This window comes from Eretmochelys imbricata, chromosome 9 (genome assembly GCF_965152235.1).
Source record: "Eretmochelys imbricata isolate rEreImb1 chromosome 9, rEreImb1.hap1, whole genome shotgun sequence".
Classification (NCBI taxonomy): Eukaryota; Metazoa; Chordata; order Testudines; family Cheloniidae; genus Eretmochelys; species Eretmochelys imbricata.
In genome coordinates, this window is record NC_135580.1 from 7,903,240 (window position 1) to 7,927,206 (window position 23,967).

At 52.1% G+C, this 23,967-nt stretch overlaps 1 protein-coding gene across 1 annotated transcript in view; it reads left to right on the forward strand.

Moving 5' to 3' along the window:
- The window catches only part of DVL3 (dishevelled segment polarity protein 3), a 45,556-nt gene that overhangs the window by 14,735 nt on the left and 6,854 nt on the right, over positions 1–23,967 (forward strand). Inside the window, exons 2-11 of the mRNA XM_077826169.1 lie at positions 13,457–13,526; positions 18,653–18,774; positions 19,514–19,620; positions 20,500–20,635; positions 20,940–21,033; positions 21,517–21,586; positions 22,362–22,501; positions 22,664–22,740; positions 23,368–23,435; positions 23,860–23,910. Of these exons, the coding sequence (XP_077682295.1) occupies positions 13,457–13,526; positions 18,653–18,774; positions 19,514–19,620; positions 20,500–20,635; positions 20,940–21,033; positions 21,517–21,586; positions 22,362–22,501; positions 22,664–22,740; positions 23,368–23,435; positions 23,860–23,910 (935 nt within the window). The remainder of the gene's footprint in view (positions 1–13,456; positions 13,527–18,652; positions 18,775–19,513; positions 19,621–20,499; positions 20,636–20,939; positions 21,034–21,516; positions 21,587–22,361; positions 22,502–22,663; positions 22,741–23,367; positions 23,436–23,859; positions 23,911–23,967) is intronic.

A 23,967-nucleotide genomic window follows, 5' to 3' on the forward strand; every position in this document is an offset into this window, starting at 1 on the left:
TTTGAAGCGGGGAGGATGGTTGGCTTACAGGGAATTAAAATCAGTAAAGGGGGGTGGGTTTGCATCAAGGAGAAACATACACAACTGTCACACCGAAGCCTGGCCAGTCATGAAACTGGTTTTCAAAGCCCCTCTGATGTGCAGCACATCTTGCTGTGCTCCTCTAATCGCCTGGTGTCTGGCTGCTCAAAATTGGACTCCAGGCGATTTGCCTCAATCTCCCACCCTGCCATAAACGTCTCCCCATTACTCTTACAGATATTATGGAGCACACAGCAAGCAGCAGTAACAATGGGAATCTTGGTTGCGCTGAGCTCTGACGTAGTCAGCAGACAGCGCCAGCGAGCTTTTAAACGTCCAAAGGCACATTCTACCACCATTCTGCACTTGCTCAGCCTATAGTTGAACTGCTCCTTACTATTGTCCAGGCTTCATGAGCCATGGGAGCAAGGGGTAGGCTGAGGTGGGTGCGACCTCATGGTGCTGCCAGCTGGGAGAGCAGCCTGAGGCAGAAGCCTCCAGCTCGCATGATATTCCAGGCAGGACTGAATCTCCATGAGACGAAACTTAAAGAAGAGACTAACTTGAAGTCTCTGGGTCCCATTCGGTGCTCCAAGAGGAGGATAGCCATGTCTGTCCAGGCGCCCCTGATCAACCTCACCAAGGTCTGCCAGGAGCACCCAGGAGATGCATGATGGCTATCAGTCCTACTTCACCATCTGCTGCGAAGGCAAGGAGCTGCTGCTATGCAGCAATGCAGTACTGCGTCTGCCAGCAGCACCCAGGAGACATACAGTGACGGTGAGCTGAGCGGTCTCCATGCTTGCTGTGGTATGGCGTCTGCATGGGTAACCCAGGAAAAAAGGCACGAAATGATTGTCTGCTGTTGCTTTCACAGAGGGAGGGGGGCCTGACTACATGTACCCCAAATCACCCACGACAACATTTTTGCCCCATCAGGCATTGGGAGCTTAACCCAGAATTCAAGTGGGCAGCGGGGACTGTGGGATAGCTACCCACAGTGCACAGCTCTGTAAGTCGATGCTAGCCACGGTAGTGAGGACACACTCTGCCGACTTAATATGCTTGCTGTGGACATACGCAATCGACTGTATAAAATCGGTTTCTAAAAATCGACTTTTATAAATCGACCTAATTTTGTAGTGTAGACATACCCTTTGATTTGCCTGGAAAATAATCTTTGTTATGGTGGCCCTGCTGAGAGGCCATGCTTGTCCTACAGTAGGTGCATTGCTCTAGTGCTGGGTCCTGCCTCTGGGGAAGAGCCTGAGAAATGGCTGGATTTAGTATAAAATGCTCTTAAGATCTGTCCCATTCAGAATTCATTCTGTGAATTTCTTTCAACTTCCTCTGAAATGACTGTACTGGCCACTGTTGGAGTCAGGAGACTAGGCTAGCTGGTCCAGTGGTCTGGTCTGGTCTGGTCTGTCGGTTCCTATTGTCCATGCCTCCTCCTCCCCCAGTAGACAGGTGTATTTCTGTAACTGTCTCCTTGCAGGCTGATCATTCCAGCCACATTGTTTTTGGTGCTTTTCTCTGAATTGTTCCCAGTTTGCTGACATTTGTCTGGTGGGCACTCTATACAGTACTATGTGTGTGATTTCTTCCTTCCCTGCTTGGCTGTGGTGCAGAGGAGTTGTCCAGTGATTGCTCCCTCTGTGGTTGGAAATAGTTCTCAAGCTGGCTCTCGCTCTCCTCCCCTGCATCTGGGAGGAAAGCGAGAGCCAGCAGCGGAATTGGTGTAACTGCTCGCCCTCCCTTCCACCAAAAGATATGCTGGGATGTAGAGTCCCGGATCCGTGACTATCCAGTTGTTTCTTAAGCCATCATCCGCAGCTGCCCTGGCCCGACTTTTGGAAAGGGGCATATCCACTTTTTTGTGGTTCCGTCTGTCATTGTCTGGGGCTGTTGCTTTGTCATACTATAAAAGGAGGTGATTTGGTGCTTGTTATTTCTCCCCTGTTGGCTTTGCAGAGGCTGTCTGTGTAGGCACAGAGTGCCCTGGTCAGCAGAGAAGTTGCTGTTGATAGTCCCACAGGCCATCTGGAGACTTTGTGAGCCTGTGGAGAAAAGGACTCAGGATTCTGCCGCTCCCCACAGCTGCCCCTCTCTGTCCTTACAGGGCATTTCATTGGAAATGGGAGCAGGGTGTAGAAGGAACATAGTTGTTTATCTGAAGTCATGTGTTTGGGAAAGAGCCTGTGTGAAATTTATGTTTGCTAGGGCTGAGAAACATGACTTTGTCCTTTAGATGCTGCTTCAAAGGAAATAGCTAGCCATCAAGGCCCAAGAATGGAGCTTTGTAGTTGCTCCCACATAAGGAAGCAGCACTGGCTTCTGCTCACTGTGGGAAGCGGAGGTGCCCCATCAGTGGGTGCACTGCCTGCCATTGTCCAGCCCAGCATCCCATATGGAGTCATCCTCATCCTGGCCTCAGAGGTGTATGAGTAGAACTCTCAACCTCACCCACTGCCCTTGCTTTACAAGCCCCTCTGGGCAGCTGCACTGTGGGAGGCCGTAGGTGCTGAGACTACTGGAACCTTCTGGCCTAGAGTCTGATTAGCAAGGTTGTGTCTTCTCCTTCATCCCGAATGTCTCATGTTTGGGCTTCCCCCTCCCCGCCCTTCCCAGTACTCTTGCACTGTTGGATGGGGCAGTGTGAGGGTAGTATGTGATGGTTGGTGACAGTTTTCCCTCTAATTTTTCCCACACATATGCGGAAAGAATTTTGTTATGTGCACTGATATGGAGATGATGTGTCACATGTGTCATATGGAGATGGGAGAGGGCTCAGGGTTGTGGCAGAGGGTTGGGGTATGGAGGGTGAGGGCTCTGGCTACAGGTGCCGGCTCTGGGGAGGGGCTGGGGATGGGAGGCTTTGGGTGCAGGCTGCCCCGGGGCTACAGCAGGGTGACACCTCTCCCTGGGCTGGACTGGGTTGGGGCCGGGGGAGGGGTGCCTGTCCCCTTGCCATGGCGGGTCCGGGGCTGGGTTGGGGCTGGGAGAGGGGTGCCTCTCCTAGGCCCAGCCCAGCCCCGGATCTGCCGTAGTTGGGGAAGAAGCGCCCCTCCCCCTCCTCTGGCCACAACCTAGCCCCGGCCCAGACCTGCTGTGGCCAGGGGAGAGGTGCCTATCCCGGGGCCCCAGCCCTGGAGCTGCCATGGTGGAGAGAGGCGCTTCTCCCTGCTGCAGCCCTGAGCGCCTGTGTGGTGCTTAATAGGCTGCCGCGCAGCTGTGAAGCTTAGGTGGAACTTTGGTCGGTGACATGAGGCCAGGGTGCACTCAGAGGCCATTTTGTTGCCTCCTCCCCCTCCCTGGGCAGATCTGTTGTTAAACACATACCGATTGTTCACGGGGTGGGGGGGAATAAATCCAGTGAATAGTCACTGTCCTCCCAACAAATGTGTGCCCAGGACTCATACGTGATTGGAGGTGTCTGCCTGGTTTTGTGCCTGACCAGTTCTGCTCTGCGAGGAGGCTGCACTGCTGACTGGTCCAGGAATATGGTCTGAGAACAAAGGGGCTGTGCTGGGATGGGCCTGTTGTGCGGAGAGGCCAGGAGGAGGGGCTGCTGGTGAGCGAATTGTTTTGTGGTGACTCCCTTGTTCCCCAGGTGTGGAGGTTGAGTTGCTCAGATCCCCTCTTCTCCCTTTTTGCCTCTCTTTGCTCTCCCGCTGAGTTGATGCTTTTCCAGGAATGAGCTGTTCTGCTAACCCAGCACATTCCACAACATCAGCATTTTTTTGGCAGGAGCTTTGCCTGCTGTTAAGAAAGAGCTGGAGCTGGCTGGGCTTCTCTCCTCCAAAGGCCAAGGAAGGAGGGCCTCCTCCTGCCTGCTACATTGCACACACAGGGGCTCATTGATCTTCTCATCCCTGCCTGCCACACTACATGTACTGGCAGTGGTGTGGGTCAACTCCTTTGTTGCAGTATCCCTCCATATCCCTGGAGAGCTCTTTGCACCTCCTTGCTTTGATGTTTCCCTTGCTTCTCGCTTTAACCCCTGTAAGGTCCCAGCCCCTGCAGGTGAGAACAGAGAGCGTGTTACGTTCTCAGGCAGCCTGGAAAACAGTAACATATTGCAAAAAGAAAAGGAGTACTTGTGGCACCTTAGAGACTAACCAATTTATTTGAGCATAAGCTTTCGTGCAACTCAAATAAATTGGTTAGTCTCTAAGGTGCCACAAGTACCCCTTTTCTTTTTGCGAATACAGACTAACACGGCTGTTACTCTGAAGTAAGATATTCGTAGAACTGCAGAGATTCCATAGAGAGCTCATTAACGAGCTACTAAATAAGAATGTGAAGTACACCGGATTTGTTGTAAGCACTGGGTTAGCTACTGCCATTGGCCCCGTAGATCTTTCCTTCCATCTAACTGGCTAGTCCCTGCTTTTTCCTCAGCATTCCAATGGGAGCTGAGCTCTGTTCTGCTTGACATCATCAAGCTGGCAATTCCTGTTGGATAGTTAGTTGGTACGTTGGTGAGTTTCTTCTCTCTTCTGTCAGCAAGCGTTGCAAGGGGAGTTGACATCCAGGTACTACAGTGATGGGTGCTGTATCGTGTGCTTAATCCCTATGTTCGTATCTTTGACATTGCTGTGGCGTCTCCCAGCTGCTTGGATCCAACTGGAGCTGAGCAGCACGGTAGGCTAGGCTCTGTTGTTTTTGTTGGCCACCCCTCACCATTCAGATGAACCTTAAAAGCCACCTTTGGATTGTGCTTAGCCCACCCTAATATATATCCATCTTCTTTCAGTTGCAGCTTCTCTGAGCCAGTTTTCCCTCAGCAGGAGCCCAGCTTTCAGTCCTGGGTATGTTCTTATGTCTGCTGGCTTGTCCAAGGTTTCCTGAATTTGTCTGTAGGGAGTTTTTTACCCAGAGGCCCTTCATTCATTCCCCCAGTGTGGTCCCTTTAGGCTTATCTGCTACCTTTGTGGTTGACCTTGTAGACTAGCTCATTCTGCCCCAATGAGTTGAAGCTGCTTGGATTACAGGAGTGGGGAGATGGGCTTATTTTTAGTTGGGGTGTTTCCTTTTGCCCTAGCCAGAGGGCATGAAAGTGGCTTTGAACCTTCAGAGACCTGGAGAATGGCTCCTTTGATGGCTTCTTTAAACATTGTTGTGGGGGTGGATGCCATAGGTGTCTGCTGGGCAGGGCAAAATTAATTAATGTGGAAATGCCTCTGTGTCTCCTGCAGTTTTCTCCCCAGACTGACAGGTCTGTGGAGCTTGTGCAGGGTGAGTCCTACAGCCAGATGGTTACTCTGCAGCTCGCAGAGATCCAGGTGGGAGAGGCCACTGTGGGTCTTTGGCTTAATTTGATTTCTGGGCCTCGTGCGTAGTTTAGTTAAATCTTGGTGCTAGACAGGCCTCTGAGGTCAGTTTGCTTATTTCCAAATCCTGTTCCTTCTGCATCCCTGGGCTGGATCAACACTCAGTCCTGGGTGGGGTGGCATGGAAGGGGGTGCCCTCTTCACTGAGCACAAATCCAGCAGGAGCTGAGTGTGTCTGCCACCTCCAGCTCTGGGACATAGGGCCTGAGCTGGTTTCTTTTCCAATCATTGAAAGGGCTATTCTAATGCTTGAGTGTCTGTCTAGGGCAGAGAAATCATAACAGGAACCATCTTCTTATTGTGTGTACGGTGCCTAGTTCGGTGGGGCCCCGATCCCTAACTGGGACCTGTACACTATATTGCAGTATAATAATAGGTGCCTTGACAAGGCCTCATGACTGCAGTGATGTGAAGCAGGCCAAAGGAGCTCTTTAGGAGCTGGGAACTATAAAGAACTTGCCCAACAGTGACAAAGGAACAGTGAGTGACCAAGGTTTCATTGAAGTCAGAGTGCTCAGCCCTTGGGCTGGGGAGAATTTCACGCCCCCTTTGCCTGTTCTCAGTTTGAAGGAGTCATGGCCGTCAGTAGCCCTGCTGAAAAAAATCCTGCATGACTGATTCCTTAGATTCCAAGGTCACAAGGGACCATTGTGACCATCTAGTGTTATCACCTGTATAAAACAGGTCATAGAAGTTCCCCACAGTAATTCCTTTTTAATACAGTATATCTGAGGGAGCGTGGGAGGGAAGTTGTTACAGTTGGGTATGCGCATGTTCAGTCTTTTGCTCCTTCACTGACTCCATTACTTCCCTTAGCAATAGGAGCACCAGGGGGTAAGACTGGTTTTGAGAGACTGTTGAGTTGGCAGGCCAAAAATGGCAGAGCTTGGTGATGTGCTTTAGTTCCTGGGTGTGGCTTTCCCTGCTGCCTCTGTGAGCAAGCAGTGAAACAAAACTTGAAGACTCCTTGTAAAGTTCATTTTATGACTTATGCAGGAGAACAGATGACAGGTGCTTGCTATGGCACTGTGTTATTGTAGGGTCCCAGTTTAGCAGATCAGTTGCTTTACAATCCCTGCTTCCCAAAAACCTCAAACGAAGGCAACTGTGTGATGAAGTTCTCAGCAGCACATTGGGACCAGATGATGGAGACGCTTGAGGACAGTTGGGGTACAGTATATTGCCTTCTGAGAGGGAAGGCTCAAGGGAGCTGGTGTGCAGTTGAGTCTATTAGCTCCTTGTGCTACGAAATTGGAATGCCGAGGAAGGTATTGCTCGTGGGGGCTTGGGAAAGGAGTTTGAAGGGACGCGACAGTCTCACCTTGTGCTCCTAGAGCCCTTCTCACCCCAGCATGCCTTACAGACTTCGTGCATGTGCATTCCCAGCCATAAAACGTAGTTCAGTTGGAGGTTGCCTCAGTTACTTCAGTGGAAGACCCTTCAGAGAGCATGTTGCTCTTTCAAGGAATACAAATATTACCTGAAAATGCAGTTAGTCAACAAAACATCCTTATCTCTGTCCCGGTCCCCTCCATCCCGTATACCCATCATGCTCCTGCTGATGCACATGAGGTGAAGACATGTTGATGGAGTTTTTGATTGACTCTGGGAAGCCTCTGGTTTATGACTGCAGACTTCTCAAATCCCCTAAGCCTATCTGATGCACATAGTTTGCCCCTGGAGCGGAGGGCCTCTGTACCTGACACACAAGTGTGGTCGCTGGCATGCAAGCGCCCTGATTTGGGATCTAGCCTTTCAGAGGGTGAGCTCATCTGGTAAAGAGAGCCTGTTTCTTTTTGGCAATAGCATTTGGACCTTGCAGAAGAAGCTGAGGAGGATTTATCTGTAGTGATAAGAGCTGCAATATTTTGGTATAAATGCACAATTACTCTAGTTATTCAGCACCATTCACCTGCATGGTGGTTGAGAGACAAGACCTGGGTCCTGCCCTAAAGAGCCTATGCTATAGATGTGGAGAGCTAAATCACATGTCAGATTTTTTAGTCACTGAAGCATGTGGTGGTGGTGTTGAAAGGCCAGGATCGTCTCCTGGTTTTCAGTTGTTCTATGAGTTTTCATACTGGGGCAGAGTTAATGTTATGTGGAGGATCTAAGCTGTGCACTTTACTTTCTTATGTTTGGGGTTTTGTAATGTAAGGTTGCGCTCAACATTGAGTTCTAGCCTTTCTGAGAAAATGCCACTGTTCTGTGATGGGTTTTTCCTTAAAATAAATTAAGCTTTTTGCTTATGAATTTCCTTAAATTTAAAAAAAACCCTCTCTGTTCCAAAGTTTTTCCTGATCTTCAGCCTGCAACTGCCATTGCTGAATTGAATCTCCTAGCTCACTGCCTTACTCTGAGGCATTCCTTTCCATCCTTGGTATAATACATGCCTCAGATGCTTTGTGATCACATTATTGCCCCCTCTTCCATTCTCAACCTCTTCCCCACCCCCCAAACTATGCGGATTTGGGTTTTCTGATCTCTTCTCCATAAGTGAGTTCCCGGGTGCTCTTGATAATTTCAGTGGCTTTTCTCTGTACTTCCTTCCATTTGTCGTTATCTTTCTGTTAATGAGGCTTCAGAAGTGAACACGATTCTGGATGCGGTCATCCCAAAGATGCTCTGGAGGGAGTCTATCCCCTTCGTGCCCAAGAATATCGCTGCATACGCAGCTCAAAACTGCATATCCAGAGATAGCTACTCTCACCCCCAGGCTTCTCGAATGTTTCCATGTTTCTACTTCTGGGTTTCTCCTTCCCACTGAATCTCTCTCTCTCTCTTTTGCCAGATGCATTAGCTTTCCTGCGCATCCCCGGTAGCCAGTGGGCCCTGTCTAGGAGAGCCCTGGGCTGGAGTGATTCCCATAGCTCCCCCATAGCCAGCACTGCTGTGTCAGCAGGAGGCGCTGCTGGGAAATGGGAGAGGCTAAGACTCCAGCAGCTGCATTTGAGGCTACCTGGTAGTGGCTCTGGAGCCCAGGGGCTCCATCGGGGACACAGGCCAGCAGTCTCCAAGTACTTGTTTGATTTCAGCTGCCTCCTCTCCCCCTGCCCCATTCCTGTTACCTTCCCCTCACCCCCATCCATCCTGCTGTAATATATGAAATCCCCTATGCTTGTGAGCCTGGGATTGGGTCTCTCTGGAGGACACTCTGCACTCCTCTCATCCATGTGGAGTGATGGGACCAAGATGAATCCCAGCCTCCCTGCCCCAAAGCTACTAGCCTGCAGGAAATTCCCTGCTTGGTCACCTCTGCTGGTGGAGGGGCTGGCAGCCTGGAGGGTGGTGTTGGGGAGGAGCAGTTGGCTCTGCTGGAGGGAGAAGGCTGCAGGAGGGTAGGGGTCTGATGAGGGCCTGAGCTGGCTTCCTCGCCTCCCTCTCTATTCACAGGCTGCCTCTGCCCCTCCCCCACCGGCATGGGAGCAGATGTGCTGCTTGTGTCAGCGTCTCAGCAGACAACTGTTTCACGGATACCCAGCAAGCCCAACCCCAGCTCCTGCGGCCCTCCCCCAGCCTGGCTCCGTGTACAATCCGCCTCCATGTCACTGGGGGATGGAGCCTGAATCATCCGCCCACTCACCCTGCCTCCCCCAGACCCCTCCTCCTTCCCGCAGGTCCCTTTGTTGGAAAATGCCCCACAGAGGAGTGGGGCAGTGTGAGGAACACTGCCCAGGGGCCAGGCCCTGTGTGCTGTTTGCGTGTGGCGTGCTGCTCTGCCCACGGCTGCTGCGCGCCGAGTGCCATGGGTCGGGCTGAGGCAATGTGTGCAGTTTGTGCGTGGCAGATTGCTGCAGAAGGCAATGCAATGTGCTGTCGTAGCTTATGGAAGGCCACATGCAGTCAGGGGAGGGGCATCTTTATTGAGGCCCAGGGTATCTTCAGTCCTCTCACACCTGGGGCTGTGCTGCCATGTACTGACCACACACCACGTAGGTCGCTCTTCGGGGATGATATGAAGGGATGATGGGCTGTGAAGAATACAGATCCTGTCTGGAGCAGTTTCCCAGCCCTGTTGACTGCTGGGCTCTGTAATCTCTGTGGGTCGCAGAGCCATTGCAGTCTGCTCTGTGGCATGTGGCCTGTGCCACGCTCCATTGGGCAGGGTTAGGGCTGCCCACTAATAGCTAGGAGTTCTCATTGGATGGGAGAGGATATCGTTTCTCAGCATGCACCAGAGCTACCCAAACCTAGTGGGTCTGTTAAACCCTTGTAGTGTGAGGCCAGCCTGCCTTGTGCACAGCAAACCAGGGGTAGTTCTCCTGGGATCAGCCTTGGCCTGGCAGCCTGCTGGGCTCCACAGGGCTGCCATGGCTGCCATTAGATAGAAGGGTCCTTAGAGAGCCAAGAGTGAAAAACCCCTTTCAGTCTCATCCGGTGCTTTGGGAACCCTGGGGTATGACCCCCCCAGCTGAGGCTTCTTCCCCAGGAGGTATGTGGCCCTGTTCTTCTCCATGGCTTCCTCCAGGGTTGTCCTGTGCAACCTATTGAGAACAGATGTGGCATTACGCACAGCTATCATGGGAGGCTGCCCAGCTCAGGTGTGACTGACCTGGGGTAGCGTGAGGTGTAGCAGGGAGGAGGACCTTAGCTCAGGATTGGGAGGCATCAGCAGATCTATAGAGTGGAGAGCCTAGGACTAGAATAGCATGGAGAGCTGTGCAGACAGGATTGACAGGCGTCGGCAGAACTGGGCTGGGGCCGGGGAGGGAGGGAGATGGTCTTGTTCAGTTTCTGATGAGCTCATTGCTATCAAGCTTTCCTCTGGGGATTCTAAATATGTATTTCATTGCACGCTGGAATCCTGGTGATAAATACATGATAAATAATGCAACGTGCATGCTAGGAGCAGGTTATGGAGGAAAGTTAGAGGGGTAGATTGGGAGGAGCTTGTCCATGTACTATGGGGAAGAAATCTGCTCCCAGCACCAGTGTGAATCCTGAAAGGCCTGTTCCCTTCCTGGAGCAACTGTGTTCCTTCTGTTTCTCTGTGGGGACATGGGGAGCAGATCCCTGGTGGGACATGCCATTTGAAATTGTGGGGTCTCCCCTATCACCACTCCCTGCCCCCCAAAGCCAGCACACTTTGTGGGGCTATTCAGTCCCTTCCTGGCTGTTGGTCACTTTGTCCCTGCCCGTGGGTAGCACTGCCCCCTTTCTTGCACTTGGGGCTCTGTGCTGCTAAGGAAGCTGCAGACAGTACTGGAAACTGGCTCTGCCTGGAGCTCTCTCTAGGAACTGGATGGAGTCCAGGCTGCCTGTGTCAGTCTGAGTGGATGTTAGTGCTGCCAGGCAAGGAGGGAGTGTTTGGGGGAGCCTTCCAGCAAGTGAGACGGACTGGCTTGGGTGCTGAAAGAGACTGATGTCTCCTCAGCAATGTGCCAGCATTTGACACTTGCTCTATGGAGCAGAGCCACTCTGATAGCGTCAGTGGAAGACTTCACAGACTACAGGAAGGAACATTAGACTGGCAGAGTTTTAATCCTGGGTTTGCTGCTGCCTTGCTGTGACCTTGGGCTGGCTACACCTTGGAGGAGGAAGGATTAATCTGCTCTAAATTGATAAGTGTTCTTGTTCTCCTGGTCTGTGGATGTACCTTTCCTTGTACCCAAGGGATATTGCCTTCTGGGCTGTTGTGGGATTGAGATGCTGCATCTCTTCTCTTCCTCCCACCCCACCCCACCCCCGTCCCAGCCCCTTAGGAACGACTGTTTCTCTGCCTTGGGAAGAGTTCATGACAATTGTGTGTTAACAGCCAGTGGTGATCTTGAAATCCATTTGGTTTCATTTGGTGACTCCCTTAATGGGAGCGTGTGGCACTTAATGGAGCAGCTCATATTGCTGCCAGGGTGGGGCAAAGCCTGTTCCCCGGATTTTGGCACATAGCATTGTCCATTTGCCTTTGATGCTTTAAGCGTGTAAATGCAGTTTGCTGCCCTAATTTCAGCAGCTATCTGAGCACCTATGCTCCCATGTCCCAGCGTGCTCTGCCTTGATCTAAGTGGCCAGGTTGCATTGCATGCTGGGCTGATGGGTCACAGTCCAGGGAAGACAGCTGCATCCAGTTTTATTTTCTGTAAGTTAGGGGGAAGCCCTTAGATATCTAGGATTGGGCTTATGTGGCCCTTGTTTTGTGCCTTCCTGCTTCGCTGTAATAGTTTACTTCCAGAGTGGAGTGATTTAAATCACCAATCTGAGTCATGATGTAAATAACCAAGCTGGAAACCCTGACTCACATTTAATCCTGTTTTGCATTTGCACTTTTTAGTTCTTTTACTAAAGAAAGGTTCTTTCTCATTGGTTGGTAGCTATTAAAACATGCTGCTTTGCAATGAAATATATCCTTTTAACTAAATTATATAGATGTATAATATCTACGCACACGTGCCCACATGCATTTATTTAAGCAATTATATAACTTAATATTCAGAATCTAAATTTTTATATTTTTTCTGATGTTAGAAAATGGTAAATGATACATTTCTTATTTACTAGATTAACTTTTTGTATGTGATTTTGTGTCAAGCTACATTTGGATGGAGATTGGAATGCAATTAAAAATGCTCAAAACCAGCATTTTAAAATTGTTTTTATTAGCTGAATAAAATCACCTTAAATGTGCTGGATATATAAAGAAAAAAAGTAAGGTTATCAAAACGTGTTTTGCATTTAAAACTGATTTGTTAAATGAAGGCAATATTAACTGTAGTTAACAAAGTGGCAGATGGTTTCTGGTCACTGTAAGCCACACTTTCAAAGGTGTTTGCAGATAGGTGCTGTTTTATTTCATCTAAATTAATATATGGGCCAGAGGTGTTGTCATAACCAGTCACTGTCCAACAATAAACAGTGTTAACCAAGGTCTGGGGTTTGATATACAGAGGCCTCAGAGACAGTGGCAAACACATCAGTACAGCTTCTTTTAACCTTTTATTAAAGAAATGAAAAAGAAGGGAAAGCAGTTAAAGCATCTGAAATGTAAAGTATTAAGTAAGGCTTTCATTGTAACAACATTTCCTGCTCCCTTTCCCTTCAGTGGGATTTTGAAATCAATGAGAGTTGAATCACTGGGAATTAGGCACCTACCCTGCTTAGGTGCTTTTGAAAATCCACCTAGGTACCCCTGTGCATATTTAGGTCACAAATTACCTTTGTAACTCTGCCCTCGTGTCCCTCAGGATTTTAGTCATAGAGTGGAAGAGGAAAACAAGCTTTCCTGCTTTTTCAGCTCCTAAACAGTTTGTCAGCTTTGATGAAGCAAATATGCCCCACACCCGCTAGCTAAACTGAAATGAACAATAATGGCATTTCTGTACAACAGAAATGGGAAGTACTTACATTTGGAAAAATGAAGATAGCCGCATCGGCTCCATTGCAAATACTGTAAATGATACGGATACTTAATGCATGGCATGTACATGGCATTGTGACGTCTTTAAAAAGCTTGATTGGACCTCAGAAGATAAAGATGTTTTCCTCTGAGTCTGTATCTAATTCAAAACCCAGCACCCTTTACCTCTTTAGAAATTGAGGAGGGCTTCTTGCAGCATATTATATTTTAATGATTTCCATTGATCCTGATGGTGTTAAGCCTTCACAGAGCTGATCATAATTTCAAATTTAATTTTAAAAGGGTTTTTTTAAAGTGCATTTAATTTAAATTTTAAAAAATCCAATTTTCATATGATTTTACGTAGCGATTTTTATGCGCCCTGGTTATTTCCCTCTATTGGTTTCTCTCCAGGCATCCCCCTACTTGGCTTCTCGGTTGAGATAGCTGAGCAGCGTAGGGTACTGAGCAGCTGGAGTCCATACTGCCGCCAGTGCTTTCCTCACCCCATCAACCCTGCGACTGGCCATTTCTCTGAACTTGCAGTGGGGCCTTCTGCTGCCAGCGCCATGGGGATCAGAAACGACACTGCAGCCCAGCGTGGGTGCCTCTGTGAACAGCAGGAGTTCCTTGTCCCTTCTCATCTCCTCCTGCCCCATGACCAAACTGATGTCTGATCTGATGGCTCAACCCAGAGGCTGCCTTCTGTGACCCTTAGCCATAGGATTTGAGCCTTGTTGCTAACCTGTCCCATCTCTTTTGTCCACAGGGTCGTGAAGGAAGAAATCTCGGATGATAATGCCAAGCTTCCCTGTTTCAATGGCCGGGTGGTATCCTGGGTAAGCAGGCCTCTTGGCTGGATGTCTGTCTGTCTCTACATCAGACTACGCAACCAGCTGTGAAAATCACCATTCCCATGGTACATTGCCAGGTAGAGCAGTGGGACAGCTGTGCTTTGTACTGAAGAGGCGCTAACTGTAGTAGGAGCTGAAGCCATGCTGAGCTCCTGAGTGTCTGGGCTGAGGGTACCACTTCCCATCCTAGTCCTGAACCCTAGAGCAAATCTGTCCTGGGTCCCCCACACCCGCTAGGAAACAGTCCTGGGGATATAATAGTTAAGAACGTGTATCAAGCCTTTTTGTAACTGCTTCCTAGCGTAGCTGCTGCTTGGAGTGCTGCTCTTGGCCTGCCTAGGGTAACCAGTGTGCCCTGACAGCGTGGTCAGCTTTCCAAGTTCAGATGACTGTAGCAAAGGGTTTTAAGTGCTGGAGAAGAAGACTGGATTTGACTGTTGTGAAGCCTGAAGGTACTGTCTGGGCAGCCACAGGCAAGCTTCTCCCTCCATCCCACACCAGGCACATGCTCTCCCCCTTGCCCTGGAGGGGACCCCATTTTCGGACACGAAGGCAGTTCAGTCTCCATGGCCCACTGAGCCCTTGCCCTCTCTGCTGAGGCTACAGATGATGCTAGTTGGGATGTGGGCATCTGCCTATTAGGAACTAAACTGAAATCCAACAGCTCATTTCCCAGGGGCCACCGAACGGTCCCCAAATGGAAGCCACCATCAGGCACTGGCGACCTAGGCCGGATGAGAGCCGATGCCTCCCAGTGCAGATAAATTACACACAGTCCCTGCCTCAAGGAGCTTACCATCTACTGTCAGACAAGGGGTAACAAAACAGAAGTGGTGATGGTAGGACAGTTGGGGAAGAAGGATGGGGAGCAGTAAGGTTAGGGAAATATGAGACCAGCCGGCTGGGTGTCCAGGGCATGCTACACGCATTATCCCTGCTATGAGTGTGTCTGAAAAAGGCACCCATGTCACTGGGGTTGAATCCTTTGTTTGTGAGTGCAGGGAATGGGGGCCTCTCTGCCGGCTCAGACACAAACAGTTGGCCTTTTTTTAGTTGTTGCCGAACAGTTTGCAATTCTCCCTCTAGTGGCTTGCTGGGCGCCTGCACTACGCAGAGCGTGTCCAATTCCCATCCCTCTCCAGTATTTATTGCAGCTGCATCTGTCTGCTCTGCTCTTCCCCTTCCCAGTTGCCTTTGTTCTTATGTGCTCTGTCAGTGGAGCCCGCAGGCTACGAGCCCTCTGCTCCCCAACTCCGTTTCTTTGCCATACTTCTAAATGCGGTTTGTATGCATGCACAGCAGCTGGCTTCCCCTCTTGCACCCTGACGGATTCAGGGCCTGTGGCTGAGCAGAGTCATGTCATATGGGTATAACACAGTTTGGTCCGATCTACCTATACAGAACCAGTCTGTGTTCTTGGTACCCCAGGCAGGTTAGCAACTGATACTGCTGTAGATGGGGCCTGAGTTAATTGGACTCCGTGTGGGGCTGTCAGACATCTGGAGTTAGCAGTGGCTTTCAGCCCTTGTGCGTCGTGGGCAGTAGCACTCGGCTCCCTCTGGGCGCAGCTGACATTCCGACTTCCCCCTTCCCCATCGGTTGGTGGCTTTGGGAGCTGTGTGGTCTGTTCTGCTGCTGCCAGACAGGCTGGAGTGAGGCTATTTCAGGAATCTAGTGCTAATTTTAGCAGGGGGGATTGAGTCTGAAGCCTTCACAGCAGCTAAAGAGGCAGGGAAACTGCATGAGTGTTACTAAGCAGTGACAGACCCTTGCCCAACAGGGGAGGGGGAGTTCCAGCCTGGTGCTGTTAGATTACTGCCTGGATCCAGCCCCCTGTCTATCTGTAGTTATTTCTCTGTCCCCATTCCCACAGTGTCTAAATGGAGAGGGCCATGGGTGCACTTTTCAGAACCTGTCCTCTGACGCTTCTCTTGTGCTGGCAATTTAATCCTGAGCCCACCACACAACATAATCAATCCCGCTTTCCTGGGCCTCCCAGCCTCTCACCCCACCTTCTTTTGCAACAAGGTTTCTGCTTGCCTGGGGGCTCATTGGAGCCAGGACTTTGTTCACTTCTCTGAATATCTGCAGTGCCCTCTGCTGACAGAAAGCAGAGCTGCAGGTGGATTTTCCCAGCTGCATTAGGGAAGAGAGGTTATGATGGTATTGGAGACAGCAAAGTCCAGTTAGTGGCCAGCCAAGTCCCTCCTCTTCCACCTCTGGTGATCTTTCCAGCACTGCAGTGGACTATTCCCTGTTTGTCCTATGATCAGGCCCTGTCCCCTCCCATGGCTAGTGATAGGTAGAAGAACTGGGGCCCAGGTGGTCCAAGCAAGTAAGATCAGGGGCTGCCCTTGCTAGGCCTAGTACCTCTCGCCTCCAGCTCTATTGTCGTTCTTGCTCAACCTGTCTCCAGACTCGCACCAGCTCCTGTTCTAAGACCGGTTTCAGAGTAACAGCCGTGTTAGTCTGTATTCGCAAAAAGAAAAGGAGGACTTGTGGCACCGTAGAGACTAACCCATTTATTTGAGCATGAGCTTTCGTGAGCTACAGCTCACTTCATCAGATGCATACTGTGGAAACTGCAGAAGACATTATATACACAGAGACCATGAAACAATACCTCCTCCCACCCCACTCTCCTGCTGGTAATAGCTTATCTAAAGTGATCATCAAGTTGGGCCATTTCCAGCACAAATCCAGGTTTTCTCACCCTCCGCTCCCCCCCCCCCCCCAAACTCACTCTCCTGCTGGTAATAGCCCATCCAAAGTGACCACTCTCTTTAAAATGTGTATGATAATCAAGGTGGGCCATTTCCAGCACAAATCCAGGTTTTCTCACCCTCCCCCCCACCCCAAAAAAAAAAAAAAAAAAAACCACACACACAAATTTCAGAGTAACAGCCGTGTTAGTCTGTATTCGCAAAAAGAAAAGGAGTACTTGTGGCACTTTAGAGACTAACCAATTTATTTGAGCATAAGCTTTCGTGAGCTACAGCTCACTTCATCGGATGCATACCATGGAAACTGCAGCAGACTTTATATATACACAGAGAATATGAAACAATACCACTCTCCTGCTGGTAATAGCTTATCCAAAGTGACCACTCTCCTCACAATGTGTATGATAATCAAGGTGAGCCATTTCCAGCACAAATACTGGTTTTCTCACCCCTCCACCCCCTTTTTTAAAAAAAAACACACACACAAAAACTCACTCTCCTGCTGGTAATAGCTTATCCAAAGCGACCATTCTCCCTACAATGTGCATGATAATCAAGGTGGGCCATTTCCAGCACAAATCCAGGTTTTCTCACCCCCCGACCCCCATACACACACAAACTCACTCTCCTGCTGGTAATAGCTCATCCAAAGTGACCACTCTCCCTACAATGTGCATGATAATCAAGGTGGGCCATTTCCAGCACAAATCCAGGTTTTCTCACACACACACACCCCCGCCCACACACAAACTCACTCTCCTGCTGGCAATAGCTCATCCAAACTGACCACTCTCCTTACAGTGTGCATGATAATCAAGGTGGGCCATTTCCAGCATAAATCCAAGTTTAACCAGAACGTCCGGGGGGGGAGACCAGCACTGCACTGGGCCAAGACCAAGGGACAGTGTCCGAATCCCCTCCTTGGGCCTGGAAAGAACTCGCTGCCGATCTCCTTGCTCTCCAGTGCAGGGAACATGCCATGTAGGAAACATATTTGGGGCAGCCAAGCCCAGCAATGAAAGGGGAAACAATGGAAAGGTATTTATTTATTGTTTGTATTACTGTAGTGCCTAGGATCCCTGGTCATGGACCAGGGTGCTAGGTGCTGTACAAACACAGAACAGACAGTCCCTCCCCTGAAGATCGTGCAGTCTAAACAGAGCAGACAGAGGAAGGGGTAGAACACACAATCAGAGTGAACAGTATGATGGCAGCAAATGGCATGTTAGTTCTATGATTTGATTTTTCTTTTCTTGGTTGGTTTAGTTTGGGGGGATCAGTTAAAGGGAAGAGAGAGGGGACATTGAAGGGATGGAGAAGGAGAGAGACAGAGAAGGGGACAAGAGGGCAGGAGGAGTGATGCTGAGGTGAAGACTGAGGAAGGGGGAAGGTTGGAGCAAATAGCCAGTCAGCACAGGGCAGAGAAAGTCCAGTGAGAACTGTAGACAGTTCTCCAAGGAGCCAATGGTCCCTGCTTTGGCTGCTTGTGCGGTCCCTGCTTTGGCTGCTTGTGTCCCTCCCATCTGGCTCCTCTTTGTAGCTTTATCCCTAGCGCACGTGGCCTTGGTTTCTCTGTCTCAAAGGCTATTGATCAGCCCTCATAGGAAAGTGACTTCTGATCACCACTGTCCTAGGCTGCATTTGATTGGGTGACCTAGGTCCCCACCTCTCCTACAGACAAAGTTTGGGAATCATGCTTAAATGTGGTGCCAGCTAAACCACTTTCAAACACAGCTTGGCAGCAGTGTGGAGGGATATATCCAGTTAGAAACTGCCTCAGCTGGAGCCATCTTCAAACAGCTCCATAAAGTGTCTGGAGCATTCTGTCCTTTTCCCAACCCTCCTGAGTCAGCCAGTTCTCCCTGCCTGGGGGTAAGCTGGCATTGGTGCCGTGGTGGTGATAGGCACTGTACCCCATTCTCTGAGCCCGGGCTCAGGCGGTGGGTGGTTGTTTAAAACAGTACCCAGAGGTCCCAGTTCAGATTAGGGCCTCACTGTGCTTGGTGCTGTCCCAAACCATATACAATCTAGGTTACTTCATGACCAGAATAACACAGTGTTTTGCAGCGCACAAAACCCTAATGCTTAGTTTCTGCTCTGAGCAAGGCACTGAGCCCCTCACAAGGCAGCATACAGGCCGTGCTCACGCCCTCTGGTGTGACTGAGGTTGTGGGTTTGCAGAGAACTTGGAACGGTCAGGATGGAAAGCACATTGGGGTCTGCCCCAGGGTTGGGCACAGCCCAGACCACCTCCTCCACCAGCTCCTAGGGGCTGGAGATATGGAAGCCCCAGTTGGTCCTAGGGCCAGTGCGGTTGTAAATGTACCTCATGCTGAGGCTCCCACTCTGTTCCTGAGCCGCTTCATTCCCTTTCTCTCCTCTCTTCAGCTGGTGTCTGCAGAGGGGTCGCACTCAGATGGGGGGTCTGTCTGTGCCGATAACCAGCCGGAGCTGCCGCCCTCCATGGAGCGTACCGGGGGCATTGGGGACTCCAGGCCTCCCTCCTTCCAGTAAGTCACGTGGAGACTCATCTCAGTGGGCTTCCCGAGGACAGGCTGTCAAGTGAGCTCTGAGCTGGGAGTGGCCACGTGATCCCATTGGTCACAAACCAAGATGGGGAGAGTGATGGAAGGGCAGGGGCTAACCAGCATGGTAGGGATGCAAGCTGGCAAAAGTGGGGCTGGGAATGGAGTGCTAGGACAGGGTTCCTTGGGTGGTGAGCTGGGAATGGAGTAACGAGCACTGGGACTGGAGTTCTTTGATTGTTTGACAAGCAGGGCATGCTGCAAGCAGCAAGAGGACCCACACCACCTGCTGCTGTTGCTTTGGTCTTCCGTTGCGCATCACACATGACAGGTTTCCATCTCCCTTTTCTTTTAAAAATGGTACCAGCATATTTCACTGAGGGTTTGGCAGGGAGTGGCGAAACTGCTCCCTGAACCGCTTTGCCTCCCAGCTCCATCCCAGTGTGGGTCTCAGATTGCACCCCCACTCCCCAGTCTTGTGCTGGGGCTGTGTGCACCCCAAGCCCCACATGTCCCAGTCCCGCACTAGAAAGAGGGGGGTGGAAGCTGTCATCCAGTGGCTCCAGTATGCCCCTCAAAAGTGAGGGGTAACAGGAAATACGACTTGAGAAGTGCAACGTAACTGGCGTATGTCAGAGCAGGGAATGCCAGGAGGAGAGGGGGGGTCCCTTCATGCCCTTGGGGAACCACTGAGTTCTCTGTTGGACGTGTCACCCCTCTGCAGCCCCAACACCGGGGGGAGTCGGGAGAACCTGGATAACGAGACGGAGACCGATTCAGTGGTTTCATCGCAGCGGGAGAGACCTCGCCGGAAAGACGGGCCTGAGCATGGTGAGCCCCGATGACCTGACTGGAGCCTCTGAGGGGCATAGCTGGGGCGCAGGGAGGGTGCTGCTCTAGGCACGAAGAGCTGTGTCCACAGTGCCCTGCGGAGCTTGTGTGCTGACTCCTGCTGGGCAATCAGGCAGCAGTGCGGGTAAATCCCCCAGCACGAGCAGGAGGATCCCAAGGGTGCGACAGCCTCGTACCACTACCGTGAGCTGGCTCCCGGATCCTAGTGTACCCATGTGTCACCTCAAAGTGTTGGACATGAGTCTCTGGGGGGCAGGAGGGGCAGAACACCCATTGCCTCTAGATACCAAGGGGGCCGGGACTGTGTCCCACTGGGCAAGGCACCTCTCCGCTGCTTCCCAGCACCTACAGGCAGGACGTGTGTCTGCAGGGGACAGCGCTGCAGAAGGTCCAGGGCCCAAAGGCATCCGGGTTGGGCTCTAACCCCTCCCAGTGAAAGGCTGAGATGGAGGAGAGAATGGTTCCCAGCCTGGGCTGGCATGGCACTGCACTCTCACTGCCCGCGATCTGGCACTTCTCACCCAGAGGGACCATCTCCAAGTAACCTTCCCTACTCTGTAGGGATCGTTGTGGCTTCTACCCTTGCTCCCAGTGGCTCACCTTCCCCTTCTCCATTATCTAAAGAAGCAGGGAAGTTGTAACCCTGAAGGGGAATGGTCAAAGTGTGGAGGGCAGCACAGTGCCCCCTCGTGCCAAGATGGGATGTTTGATGGGCAGATTCCTTCTCTCAGAATTCCTTTTGAGCCCCAAGATTCCCCCCGTGAAGTGCTGAGCCCATTGGGTGCTCCTGCAGGAGGCCGGGACGCAGCTCTGCTGCAGCGGGATCTCCCAGCAGTGCTGACCCCACTCTCTCCCCAGCACCCAGAGTGAATGGGACGGCAAAAGGAGACCGGCGCCGAGACCTAGGTGGGTACGAGAGCTCTTCCACTCTCATGAGCAGCGAATTGGAGACCACCAGCTTCTTCGACTCAGATGAGGATGACTCCACTAGCAGGTAGGAGAGGGTGAGGCCTGGGAGAACAGGGGCACCTCTTTCACTCTTAGTGCCAAGGAGATGCCAAATCAGGATACCTCAGCCCCATCCTTCAGGGCTCTTCCCTCAGCTAGTGGCCTCAATCCCGACCAGCAGCCCCCTCTGCTATTACAGTCTTCTGCTCCCCTCACTGCTTTGTTGCTGCCCCCAATCCTGGCCCGCAGCGTTCTCTCACCCTGCTCCTCCTTTGTGGCCGTCTTGCTGGCAGACCTGTCTTCTCTTGCCCCCTGCGGGCAGTGGAGCTGACTGTCTCCTTTGCCGGCAGGTTTAGCAGCTCGACAGAGCAGAGCAGCGCCTCCCGCCTGATGAGAAGGCACAAGCGACGCCGGCGGAAACAGAAGGCCCCACGCATAGAGCGGGTACATCTCTTGGGAGGGCAATTGCAAAGCTGGGGCTGGACTTTCTGGTGCCTGTGGCATACCCCTCCCCACTCCCATGTGGGGGCTAGGCTTCACCCTGGCCCCCAGGAACTCAGCTGGTGGAATCTCCAGTCCCTACAAACTGCGCCCAGGTGCTGAGAATCTGCTGGTGAAAGTACCACAAACCCTTCTGGGTCAGTGCTGCTGTTAGGACCAAAGGCCTTTCTTGTCCCAGTCACAGTGGGAATGTGTGGGGTGCAGCCACCAGTCCCGTTTGTGGAGCTTCCTGTATTGATCGGGGTGGGGTCAGAGGTGGGAGCATGGGGACAGCACTACAGGGAATAGAAGGGGCAGTGGGGAGCATAGAAACAGTATACAGGGAGCGGGAGGGACAGGGGGCAGTGGAGAGCAGCGAGAACTGGCAGGGGCTGTGCTTGGACCAGGGAGCAGGGGGGCATCTCATTGCGCCTCATTGTGTTGCAGTCATCGTCCTTCAGCAGCATCACGGACTCAACTATGTCTCTGAACATCATCACAGTCACTCTAAACATGGGTGAGTGAGAGACTCTGTCTTTCTGTTTGGGCCCGAGGTCCTCCCGAGCTCCAGGAGTGAGATCAGGAGGTGCAGTGGGGAAGCAGGGAGATGGAGGAGTGGGGAGGTAATGAAGGGAGAGGGTCCCTTGGGGAAACTGACTGGTCCTGAAGCATTAATCCCCTTAAAGATTTGCCAGTTTGCAAGAATGTGGTTGGGATCAGGGTGGTGGGGGGAGAGGTTTTTGGTCCTGGGATTTGGTCCAGGATGAGTGTCAGCCTCTTCTCTCCCCAACCTGAGCTCAGCTCCGTCTGTGTCCCATGTACGAGGTTACCCCACTGTTGCTTCCCAGCTGCTTCCTGTCTGGGAGCCTCAGAGGCCAAGATGCACATGGGGAGGGCAAGGGGAGAACAAAAAACTCTCTGTGGAGCCCAAAATGTGTCTGTGTCAAGGTGGGCAGTGTCTTTCCAGTGCTTGGCACACAGGGCCAGGTGCAGGAGGATGCAAGGCAGGAGCACGGCAGGGGAGCGGTTAACTCTGCTGTCATCCCCATGCTCCAGTTCTCAGGGGGAAGGAAGTGGGGAACAGGCAGAGCATTGGGAGGCTGAGGAGATCAAGGCTGAGCTGGGTAGGGAGGAAGGAGCCAGGAAGCCACTTGATGGGGTGGGGGAGGGTGGTTGTGTGGCTGGGACTACTGGAGGGGGATTGCCCAGGTGTGGGGCTCTAGGGCCAGTGCAGTGAGGCTTTGCTGTCCCATCCTGCTCTCACTGTGCTCGTTCTCCACCCATCCCTGCAGAGAAGTACAACTTCTTGGGCATCTCCATCGTGGGACAGAGCAACGAGCGCGGGGACGGCGGCATCTATATCGGCTCCATCATGAAGGGGGGCGCAGTAGCAGCCGATGGCAGGATCGAGCCGGGAGACATGCTCTTGCAGGTACTGCACGCCTCGCAGCCGGGGCTGGGGCGGTGAGGGGCGAGGGGCAGACTGGAGCCCCTGCTCACCAACTGATGGGCCAAGTCGCAGAAGCTCCTCTCAGAAGGAGCCCAGCCTACAGCTGTTTCTCTGGGATTCAGCCTCTCTTTGTCTTGTTTGCAGGTGAACGATATCAATTTTGAGAACATGAGCAACGATGATGCTGTGCGCGTGCTGAGGGAGATCGTGCACAAGCCAGGGTAGGTGCTTTCCCCCACGTCACCCACCAACTCTCCCGTTTGGGGCAGGTTGCCCCCAAACCTGCATCTCCTGCTAGGCTATAGTCCCCTTTGCTCTGGCTCATCAGACACTGGTGATGCAGCCAGCCCTTGTGTCTAAGAGCAGCAACCCCTGCTGTCCTCAGCAGCCAGACCCCCACCCCTCTTATGCTGGGTCTGGGGAGGCGGCCCAAGGCCCTCAAACGCCCTCTCCTTATTAATATCGCTCTGATTCCTGGGTGTCATATGAATGACCTTGAAAGAGCCCAAAGCAAGAATTGGAGCTGGGAATGTCTCCATGGTCAGGTCATGAACCAAGTGTCCCAGCACTGGTCCCCTGCCCCGAGTCCCTCCTTTCTACCTAGGCCGGGTTTGCTGAATGCCCCTGCAGTTCCCACTGGCCTCCTTGTTACCGGCTGTGCCACCTGGGTGGGGGTGATCCCCAGCTGAGGGATCTGTGCTGGCAGTGTGCCAGCAGGCCTGGACCTAAACTGCCTCCGAGAGAGCAGGTCGTAGCCACTGAGGGCCAGCACCTTGATGAGAGCAGCCTGGTTGCGTTGCATGCTGGCCTGTCCGCAGGTTGCAAAAACGGTTGTGTTTCTGCTGCAGGCCAATCACCCTGACTGTGGCCAAGTGCTGGGACCCCAGCCCCAGGGGCTGCTTCTCGCTACCCCGGAGTAAGTGGATTGCTGACTCGCCCTTAACGCTGGTGCCCAGCCCCTGTGAGAGCCTCGTTGCCAGCACCTGCTTGTTTGCTTTAGTTCCTGTCTGTTTGCTGTGAAACTGAGTGTGGAGTCGTTGAGGGTTGCACCCCCTCTCCCTCTGCTGTGGCCTCAAGGCCCCGGTGCAGTGCAGACCTTTGAGGACTGCAGTCTCCATCTCCTTGTGTCACACAGCTAGGAGAGCTGAAGTCCCCCAGTGCCCACCCTCCTCCCCCACATCATGCCTGGGACATACCCACCTAACCAGGGTGGGGAGGTCACCTGCTTGGAGCTCCAGAGGAAGGAGAAACACCCCCAAGATTGCAGCCACTGAGCCATAGGGGGACTCTCTCCCTCTGTGCCCCTCTTGCTGACCCTCCCTCTCTTCTTTCTCTCCCAGTTGCTCCCCAGCGGATCTGGGCTGGGCCAGACTCTCCATGCTCCGATCCGGGTGAGTCCCGGCTGATGCTGGGGAAGGAAGGGGCTGCCCTGGGCTCCCCCTAGAGGT